The sequence below is a fragment of the Chiroxiphia lanceolata genome, chromosome 22, assembly GCF_009829145.1.
Source record: "Chiroxiphia lanceolata isolate bChiLan1 chromosome 22, bChiLan1.pri, whole genome shotgun sequence".
NCBI lineage: Eukaryota > Metazoa > Chordata > Aves > Passeriformes > Pipridae > Chiroxiphia > Chiroxiphia lanceolata.
Window position 1 is genome coordinate 5,833,918 of NC_045658.1, and position 10,975 is coordinate 5,844,892.

The 10,975-nt window shown below is 50.3% G+C and overlaps 1 protein-coding gene and 1 long non-coding RNA gene across 3 annotated transcripts in view; one reads left to right on the forward strand and one right to left on the reverse strand.

The window, feature by feature from the left end:
- DVL1 (dishevelled segment polarity protein 1) overlaps nt 1–4,695 on the reverse strand; it is a 72,204-nt gene extending 67,509 nt beyond the window's left edge. Inside the window, exon 1 of one of the 2 annotated variants that reach the window (XM_032709039.1) lies at nt 4,444–4,695. In XM_032709039.1, the coding sequence (XP_032564930.1) occupies nt 4,444–4,613 (170 nt within the window). In that variant the 5' untranslated portion in view covers nt 4,614–4,695. The remainder of the gene's footprint in view (nt 1–4,443) is intronic. The other variant, XM_032709040.1, reaches the window with a different exon arrangement.
- LOC116797477 lies at nt 4,395–10,327 on the forward strand. The gene is made up of 4 exons (XR_004360661.1): nt 4,395–4,562; nt 5,901–6,044; nt 6,141–6,341; nt 8,859–10,327. It is a non-coding gene; the product is annotated as an uncharacterized LOC116797477 (long non-coding RNA).
- Nucleotides 10,328–10,975: the final 648 nt, after the last annotated feature.

Sequence of the window (10,975 nt, forward strand, 5' to 3'; positions counted from 1 at the left end):
CAGCAGCAACCAGGTCTCAAAGTAGGTTATTATACAGCAAAATTAAAACACGTGACTTATGGCAATGCCTGGGTGATAATTCATATTTTTGGAAGTTAGTGATAAGTGTTCTACAAGCAAAGCTCTGGAAATATCAAATATTTAAAAGCAGACAGATAGGAATTCCTCTTGTAGGATCTGTCACGCAGATTCATTATGAATCATTTGGATCCCACACAGCTGTCACAATTTCAGTCATGAGAGCCCAGACATCACAAACTGAAGCTTTATTTTTAGATGGATTCCTCAGTTGTCATTTTTCAATCATCAGAGAATTAATGGAATTGCATTCTATGTTCTTCTGTGGCTCTAACCTCACAATCAACAACCTCACTGATGGGAAGTGACCTCTGAGCTTCCCCCTGAGGAAAGAATCAGTGGCTGTAAGTAACTAAATCAGCTGATGACACAGAAACCACACCACAAACATCACCTTTTCCAAATTTCACTGCTGGTAGATACTGTCACATTAACGAGCCTGAGCCTGAAATGTCCCTGCTTCATTTCCCACCAAGCAGAATAAAAATAGAAGCTACAAAGCACTTCCAAGGGTTGAGTCTTAATGTCAGGGCACAGTTGGACATCCTGCATCACAGAAACAGCATCATGTCTACAGATGGAGTCAGCAGGAAAGCCCTGGCTTGCAGAATAGAGGCAGGGCCATCCCATCATGAGTTGGGGAAGAAGACACCCTTGGGAATGCACTGGCACAGGAAAAAGTGGTGAAGCAGTAAATTAAACTGTAACCAAAGTTTAGAAGGAAATACAACATTCCTGCACCTTTTCCTGCAGCTTCCAAGGAGCAAAGCTGGACTCAGCACAGGTACACAAAACACAGGACTGCTCAATTCCATGAGATATCCATGATGCAGCTCCATATCCCCAGCCCAACTCTGTTCCAATCCTTAATAACTCTTGTCTTTCATGGCTGGAAACCATTCAACACATCCACTGCTTCTGAGCACAATTATTTATTCCATTATTTCAGGATCCAGGAAAAGGCTGTGCCTTAATTACAACAACATGTGCAGAACTGCAAAGTCAGTTCCCCATCCCTGGCTTCTCCAGGAGGCTCCAATTCTCCAGGAAAACATTTGCTCTCCTAACACAAGGAGCCAGATCCCAGCTCTGCACAGCCCTGGAGCAGCAGTGGGATGAAGAGAAAGAACACCAGGACTGCAGAACAACCACAGGGAAACCCAAAAGTGTCCCTGCAGGTCAGGCCTAAGAGCCACCCACAGAACACAGAGAAAATTTTTGAGGTTGCTTTGGAGGGCATTTCCAGGCACATCAGGTAGAAACTACAGACAACAGTTTTGTTCTGGTTAGGGGCAACTACCTCTAGAATTGTCTGTTTGTAACAATTAAAAGTATGGAGCTGTGCCAGGGGAGGTTTAGGTTGGGTATCAGGGAAAGGTTCTTCCCCCAGAGGGTTTTTGGGCACTGAACAGTGTCCTCAGGATTTGGTCACAGCCCCAAGGCTGCCAGAGCTCCAGGAGTGTTTGGACAACGCTCTGAGGGACAGGGTGGAATTGTTGGGGTGTCTGTGCAGGGCCAGGAGTTGGACTCTGATCCTCGTGGGTCCCTCCCAGCTCAGGATATTCTAAAAAAAAGTCAGCTTGCAGAAAAGATGATGAAAAGAACCCCCATGTTTGCTATCAATATTTACTAAGACAACTGAAATTCATCCAAGTTCTCCTATAATTCTTCTTTTGATTCCCTCTTTTTCTAAGTATTTAGCATTTAGTATTTAGTATTTAGCAAAGTATTTAGTATTTAGAGAGGAACAAACATGCAAGGAACAAGACACACAAACCAAAAGGAAACCAATCTGACAGCTCAGTGGCTTCCATGAGTCCCAACTACGGAGTTACCTGGAGCTGTCTCAAGGCAATGGATCATCACCCAAATGCTTTCAGCAGCTGAGAGTATTATTTAAATGAGACAGGAATTTACAGGTCAAGATCATCACCCACTCGCAGCCCTTCATCTTCCATCATTTCCAAGACAACACGAGAATAACAGACCATTTTCACCCCAGTTTTGAGAACTTGCTGCAGGGTTTCCTCTGCTCCCCAGTCCAAGCCCAAGAACATCCCAGACGTGTTACTGCCACAGCACAATTTCTAGTCACCGATCCTAAATTTCCGCAGCAGAGGGAACGCTGCAGATGCTGCCTCAACCAACCCAACATCCTTCGGTGAAGCTGCACCACGAACACAGCTCGAATTTCTAGGACAGCTGCAGGGTTTGTGCCTCCCTGTTGTCACTCGGGGGTTGAAGGAGGGAAATTTACGGGGCCGCCAATTTCAAAGGCGTCGTTTTGAAAACAAACATTTTGCGGAGTTGTTTCCCCGGAAAAAAAAAAAAGAAAAAAAAATAAAAATGTTTTCACGACTCAGAAGAAACAAAAAAGTCAATCCACCTCCTGTGGTAACGGGCCAATACCAACAGCTCCCCACATAAGGGATACGTGTCAACAAACAATATCCACATTCCACCAGGGGATAAAAACACAATCAACGTGAAAAGGCTCCGGGTCTCACGGGTAAGAAAAGAGGCTGCACAACATGTAAAAGGATGCTTGGGATGATCTATCCCACCAAACATGAAACCTGCACCTCAACCACGGCGTTATTCTGGAGGCAGGTTCATATCAGTTTCCCACAAACCTGCTCCCCTTTATTTTATTTTTTTTTGTTTTCCTGGCAAGGCATTTAACTGTGCAAAATTGCCTCGCCAGCGACAGATGTGAGTACAAAGAGAAGCGATTTGCTACAAAAGGATTAATACATTTTGAAAGTTACTGTCTGGCAACCTGTCAAAGGGACTTTTATTGGTTTGTTTTATTATGGCTGTCGATAAGCCCGGTGGCACACAACCCACCCTGGTGTGCAGGGAGCAGAAGGATGGCAGATCTCCCCTGGCTCTGCTCACAGCCCTGGCCTGCACCACCACAGAGGGCATTTGAAAGGCTGGCCCTTGTCTTCTCCAGCATTCCCAGCACGAGGAATGTGTGGGCAGTGGTGAGCAGGGCATGCGCCCTTGGAAGTGGACATCTGGCCACTTGTCTCACCTGTTTGGCCACTGAGCATTTCATATCTGTTTGACCCTCAAGGATATGACACCTGTGTGACCACCGAGGATTTGACACCTGTGTGACCACCAAGGATTTGGCAGCACAGCCCCTGGAGCCCTTTGGCCACTGACCATTTCATACCGGTTTGACCACTGACCATTTCACACCCATTTGACCACGGACCCCTTGACCCCCATTTGACCACTGACCATTTCATACCTGTTCGACCAGGGACCATTTGACACCCGTTTGACCCCCAAGGACTTGACAGCTGTTCAACCACCGACCTCTTGTCACCCGTTTCACCACCAACCAACCCTTTTCACACCTGTCTGACTACTGACCACTTGTCACCTGCTTGGCCACTGACCATTTCATACCCGTTTGACCAGGGACTGCCTGTCACCCACCTGACACCCAAGGATCTGTCACCTGTTTGACCACTGAGGATCTGTCACCCGTTTGACCACCGAGGATCTGTCACCCATTTGACCCCCAAAGATTTGCAGCTGCTGCCTGAGAGCAGCCCCTGGAACCTTTTGACCACTGACCATTTCATACCCACTGACCATTTGTCTGACCCCCAAGGATCTGTCACCCCTTTGACCCTCGAGGATTTGCTGCTGCTGTCTGAGTGCAGCCCCTGGAACTGTTTGGCCACTGACCATTTCGTACCCACTGACCACCTGTCTGACCCCCAAGGATGTGTCACCCATTTGACCAGGGACCACTTGTCACCCCTTTGACCCCCGAGGATTTGCTGCTGCTGTCTGAGTGCAGCCCCTAGAACCGTGTGACCACTGACCATTTCGCACCCACTGACTACTGACCATTTCGTACCCGCTGACCACTGACCATTTCGTACCCACTGACCACCTGCCCGACCCCCGAGGATGTGACACCCGTCTGACCCCCGAGGATGTGACAGCCCGCGGACCCGCCGCTACCTCCCCACCCGCACCAGGCACCCCCTCCCCGCGGCCCCGCCGTGCCCCCGATGCCCGGGCACTCCGCGGCCTCTCCCGGTTGCGGTGACAGCCGCGGGTCGCCCCTGCCCGGCCCGGGGGCAGCGCCGGGCGGGCTCGGGGGTCTCGGCCGGGTCTCGGGTGCCGCGGGGGTGCCCCGGGCGGTCCCGGGCCGGGATGGGCGGCAGCGCCGACCCCGCTCCGGGCACGGCCGGGCGCGCCCGCCATGTTCGCGGCGGCGGCGGCTCCCGGGGCCGAGCGGGGCCGGGGCCGAGCGGGGCCGAGCCCGGCAGGTGCCCCGGGGATGCTCCGAGCGCTCCCGCGGGGGCTCCGCGATGCGCCGGCGGCGCGGCCGCTCACCCGAAATCCTGGTCCATGGACTTGAAGAAGAACTTGTAGCTGTGCACGGGCCGGTTGCTGAGGACATTTTTGAAATCGGCCAGCGTGACTTTCTCCGGCGGCACCGGCAGCTTCACCAGGTAGGGCGTCTCCTCCTCGTCGATGTGGTAGATGATCTTGGTCTCCGCCATGGGCGAGGGGAGCGGGGGCGGCCGGCCCGGGGCCTCCCGGCCGGCGCTCGGCTCCGCTCACGGCCTTCCCGACAGGAAGGGAGCTCCCGGCTCCCGGGATTCCGCTCCCTGCACTGCTCTCTAGCTGCCCGACCCGGGAACGGCAGCGCCGCCCGCCCCGCCCGCATCCTCCTCCCGCCGCCCCGCCGGCTGCCAGCCGAGCCCGGCCCGGCCGGGGATGCGGGTCCGGGGTGCGGGGGGTCCCGGGGGTGCGGGGGATGCGGGTCCGGGGTGCGGGAGGTGCGGGAGGTGCGGGGGAAGCCCCCCCCTTCCCCCGGTGCGCCCTCCGCCCGCACCGCGCCCCCCGCGCAGAGCCCGCACCGCCCCCGCACCGCCCCCGCCCGCGCGGCCGAGGGATGGGGTGGGATGGGATGGGGATGAGGATGGGAAAGGGATGGGAAGGGGGAGGAGAAGAGCACAGGGATGGGACGGGGAAGGGGAAAGAGAGGAGAGAGGGAAGGGGGTGGGATGGGGATGGAGAAGGGAAAGGGGACGGGGATGAGGATGGAAAGGGGACAGGAAAAGAGATGGGGATGGGAAGGGGAAGGAGGAGAAGGGGACAGGGATGGGACGGGGAAGGGGAAAGGGAAGACAGAGGGAAGGGGGTGGGATGGGGATGGAGAAGGGAAAGGGGATGGGGATGGAAGGGGGACAGGAAAAGAGATGGGGATGGGAACGGGAAGGAGGAGAAGGGGACAGGGATGGGAGCAGGGTCGGGGAGGGGAGGGGGAAAGAGAAGGGGAGGGGAAGGGGATGGGGATGAGAACAGGGATGGGACAGGGAAGGAGGAGAGGGAGGGGAAGGGGATGGGATGGGATGGGATGGGATGGGATGGGATGGGATGGGATGGGATGGGATGGGATGGGATGGGATGGGATGGGATGGGATGGGATGGGATGGAATGGGATGGGATGGGATGGGATGGGATGGGGAAAGAGAAGGGGAAGGGAATGGGATGGGATGGGGAGGGGAAAGGGACAGGACAGGGAAGGGGATGGAGAAGGGGAAGGGACAGGGATGAGGAAGGGACAGGGATAGGGATCACAGAATCACAGCGCCCTGCTTTGCAGGTGATGGATTTGGGAAGAGTTCACCTTTATTTCTAGAAATCTCCAAAAGATGGCAACCAGAAAATGAACATTTCAGACCTTAGGTCTCAAGGAATCTTTTGTTCATTAAAAAAAAAAAAAAAGCCCTTCTTCAGGTAAATCCCAAGCTAAAGGTGTTCTCTCTTCTGCCCTTTCAAAGGAAGGGGACATTCACTTCTCAGTGTTCAGCTGCTCTCTGTGCAGGGGTAAATCACAGCTCAGTGACTGAATTACCTGTGGCACTGGAGTGATTTTTCTACCAGCACAAAACACAGGAGCCAACTCTGTTAGTGGCTGCCAGAAGGTTTGTTAACATTATTGCTATTTATTATTTTCAATCTTCTGGAAGTTTAATCATTGCCAGGTCCCAGATCCTGACTGGGAACTTCTTTACCAACAGCACTGGATAATCCACAACTCAACAAGGTTTAACAACACTGAGGAACCAAAACCTCATCACCTGCCTGCTGCCATTTCTGGTTTAGTGAAGGAATTACAAAATCACAGCCACTGAGGTTCTCCAGCTGATGTTCCTGCCACTCATCACTGCTAAATGGGAATGCTTGTGTGATCATCAAAGAGGATAAACAGCAAGGTAAAGGTATGGCCTTAGTCCTCATCCTGTAACTAGTGATTTGGTGCTGGTTTAAGTCAGGAATGACCAATTTAGTGCATTTCAAAGAGTAATTTTCAAGAGTTGTTTCTGTGTACATAAAAAACTTTTCAGGATGCTTGGTCGTTTCTCACTCTTTTTGATTTTGGAATTCTGAGGACACTGAAGAGTTCTGTAAAAATATGTGTTCAACTTTCTGTCCTGTGTGTGCAGACACGAGTTAAGGCTCTGCAAGCACCCAGGAGCACCCTTGGTGCAGAAAGTGCTCTATCAACCCAGGAATTCCAGCACCCTCAAGAACCTCTGGGCAAGGGCTGGAAGGCTCCCTTTTGGCAGGACTGTAACTCTGGTACAAACTGTATTTTACGAGGTACTGACCTTTATTTTGCAGAATGAAACTCGGGCGAAATATTAACACCCAACCCTTTGGTCTCTTCAGTTGGTACTTAACGAGCTCCTGAGTTGCTCAGAGGCCCAGGTGGTGCCCACACAAAGGCTGAGGCTGCAGAGAGTCTGCTCTTGCTCTCTGAGCTTTGCTTTTACTCTTGGCAACTGAAAATATAACGACTTGTATAATTGTCAGATGACTACCTTGGAACAGGCACGAGAAGGCTGGATCTGTGACTCACAAAAAGCTTTCTGTGTCCCCATAAAGCACAGAAGAGAGGAGATAACCCACTTTCATGTTGCAGTCAAACCACAAGCTAATCCAATTAAAGAGAGGACATAGGAATGCAGGAAGACACCACTGGTCCATCAGGGCTAATATCTCGTTTCTTGCAGAGTTCAGGCCTTAACACTTCAGCAAAAAATAAATATGAGGCACAAAATCCCTTGCTAATAGTGCTGTGCTCTCTGTGATAGAGGAAATAGTCTTGCTGGCCCCTGCAGGGAGCTGAAAGTGTCCTGAGGCACAAAAGCTGCTCACCCTTTTCTTCATTTGTGCAGCAGTGCACTTGGTTGCCACACAGGGAACAAGCAAGGCCTATTTAAAAAGCCATCCTTTGAATTATAGCAATGGCTGTTGCTTGTCTCAGGGAATTCTCAGAGCTCATCACACTCTGGGTGCTCAGCAAATCAGTGTTTGTGTACAGGGATGTGACAAAAGGGAAACCAACACTCTGGGCACCCACTCGGAGATTTCAGGGGTATTTTTCATCCACCTGCAAGAATTTATATTTGTAAAAGGACAGAATCACCTTTCACTGGGAGGACTGTTGGCAAGATTAGCATCGGGGCAGAATATGAACTAAACACGGAGATGATCCTGAAACAGAAAGAGAAGCAGAAAAATATCTCTGCAAGAACACATTTTGGATGTGCTTAAGAGGCTGCAGGCTGCTGCCAGGGTGGGGGATGTCAGGGGGATGCAATCCAAGGCACTTTACGCTCCTGGATCTGGCCCAAAAGATCTGCAAGTTGTTTTTTTCCCGTTTATTCTCCCTCTCTGTGCAGCAGACCTTGGGCAGGACTCAGTCACAATAAGCTGACAAGGAAATAAAACCATTAAACACTAGAGGGAAGCAAAAGACTTTGAGAGCAGCTTCCTGCTCTGGAGCCTCCTGGGCAAAGCTCCCCCGGGGGCTTCCCTTGCCACTGGATTTAAACACAAAAAAAAACCCCTGGGGGAAATGACAGGAGGTATTTGCAGTGACATTCCCAAAACCCCCCTTAGCTGAGGAATGTGTGTTAAGGAGGGATATTGCCCTACAGGTCACATGGGAGGGGAAAAGAGAAGAATTGAGGACAACTTTCGTGTTGGTTTTCAAACAATTCTGTGGGATCTGCACCTCATCAGTTAATTTATTGGGTTGATCAGGACCCAAACTGTTTTCTTTCCTCTGGGTTTCCTACCTCTTCTTAGCAGCTGCAGCACTTGAAAGAGTCACACTTCCTTTAAAAAAAGGAAGAGTCCCTTCAGCAATTGTCTTCAGAGCAGCTCATCTGCCGAGGGCCACGTAGAGACCTCTAGAAAAGGAGTGTTTTTTGCTTAGGAATGTCTATTCAGGTCTTTATCCTGCTTCTCTCAGGTCCCCAGTGTTTATTCTTCCCCTCAGAAATTTGTTCTGTTAATGCCTTACAAGTAAAACTCTGCTCAGACTGAGAGGCAGAAAGGAAATGGGGACAATCTGGACTTCGTTTCAGACAAGTGGGAGACAATGACAATATTTAATTTCAGTGGTCTGCAAAGCAGGCCCTGTGGGTGCTAAATCAGCTCCTCCTTGTTCCCAGCTGCTTTCCTGGAAAATCAGATCCGTTGCCTGGAGACAAGAGAAAAGTGACAAGATGCCCCAGCAACAACCCAGCAGAGACCAGTAAAGCCCCACAGCAGCACCAGAGAGGGTATTTAGGATGGTGATTCACCCCAGGGAAGAGGTGCTATGGAATGGAGTGGGATTTCCAGCCAGGGAAGAGAGCAGATGATATGTTCACCAGAGCTGGACAAGCTGGTCGATAATCTTCACTTGCTAAAGTTTGCACTTTTTTTTTTTTGCCACTTTTTAGTTCCATATCCTGCTTTGATCCTTCAAATTCCTGCCCCTGCACCGTCCATCCAAGCAGCAATCCAAGCTGTTTCCATCAGTGTCCCTGGAAGAACTCTGGTGCCAGCTGGGATAGTGCTCAGGGGGTGGAAACCCTCCAGGAGCAGAATGTGCAGCAGGAACTTCGCAAGGTGTGAGTTCTGCAAGCAAAGAGGAATCTGGGCTGGGAGTGAAATAACATATTCCAGCAGGATGTGTTATCTTCCCTTCTGGACCTGCAAAATTAAATCCTGTGGAAGAGCTGCCAGCCTTCCCCTCTGATGGATGGTTTGAACTCCGTCTCCAGCTGCGGATCCGCCTGTTACACAACACTTTTGGAGAGCTGCAGTTTCTCCACGGGCCCCATGACCCTGTCAAATAATGATGTCCCACGTGGAAAGGATATTGGAATCACTGGAATAACTTATTGGATCCAGTCTGCACTTTGTAAAGCACTTTAGGATGCTCTGAGATGAAACACACTGCAGAGCTATTGGGAAGAATTAGCTAATGCTGGCTAATGGCTCAGGTAGCATCTCCAAAGAGCAAGAAATAAAACCAACCTTAGCTGGAAACTCCATTAAATTCTCCTTTATTTCTTAAACACTAGGAATTACACAGCAATGGCAAATGGTAAAAGTTAAGCGACAATAATAATGAAAATTAATTCAGTTACAACAAACAAAAAAAACAAACCACAAGCTTTATGGCCTAAGTCCTTCTCTCAGTCTGGAGAGGAAGCAGAGTATGCACAGAGCTGAAAAGGGTCTAGTTCTAGTCTCAGTTTTAACCCCTTTCAAGGTCACTGCCAAACAGCCTTTTCTTGTCCCACACCAAGGGCTGACAGTCCACACATTATCCTAAAAGAGACTTTGATTTCTCTGCCCTCACTGAGCCTCAGTACTCACTGAGGAGGAACTGCTGTAAAAATTAGGGATTATTACTATTTTAACTAACTGAACACAGAATGCATGTCTCAGGAAGCCAGGGAGGCTGTGATGAGGCAAAGCCTGCAAAGTGACAGGCAAAGGAGTCTGCCAAGGTGCAGCATTTAATTGGTACAGGGAGAACATCATCTCCAATAACTCGGGCAAAACACATTTACCAAAGTGCTACACACTTTAAAAAAAGTGTTTCTCCACCAGAGGCAAGTTACAGCCCCAGATTAGGGAAAGAAAGGCTGAGATGAGAGAGAGAGAGAGAGAGAAAACCAACCTGTCTGGCACTGCAGTGAGTCTGTGGCAGAGCAGGGACAGAGAGCAGTGGTCCTGCAACTTGAACCTTTTAATCTCCACATGCAAGATCAGCTACCTGGAACTTCCCCCCAGTGCCAGAGAGTGACAGACTGCAAAGTGCACTGTGAAAAACCTGAGTGGCTTCTCACCACTCTTTAAGGGCAAACAGCCTTTGATAATCCCTCTGCATTAAGAAAGAAACAGCCAGAACTCTTCAGTTTACCGTTCCAGTTGTCCTTTTCTCTTTTTTCCAACAGTTTGGAAACAACGACTGGTTGTCCAGCAGTCTTGCCTGGGTCTCCTTCAGCCAGAATTTTAACACCCTAAATTACACACACTGGATGTGGCAGCTGCCTTTTGAAGCCCACTGCTGTGATCAGCAGGCAGATCACTCAGCATGTGCCTCTCCTGAAGGAAAAAGGGCCACAATCCCAACTTGACCAGCCCAGGGTTATGCTGACGTGTCTGACCACTACCCAAATTCCAACTAGTGATCAAAGCAAGGATGAGGAACTCATAAAGCTCTTCCTAGTCCTTGTTACAGAGAACATATTAATTTTTCTCCCCTTAAGCTGTTTTGCAGCCCAGAAGTCCACTGAAGTATTTAAATGCCTCTGGAGCTTATGAGGAGCCCCACTTTGAGCTGGTGTCTCTGTGAGCTGTGCTCAGCAATTAGAACTGGCAAGTGAAAATCTCCAGCCTTTGACTCACAGACATGAAAGGGAGGGAGAGAGACATTAATGACAATTACTTGAGACTCTGCCACCCTGATGGAATAACCAGCAGAGCCTCCTGCACCTGCAGGAATGCAGCCTGGGTTTCAATCAGCCCCAGCCCTAAGGCAGGCTGAGAATCCCTGGCTGTT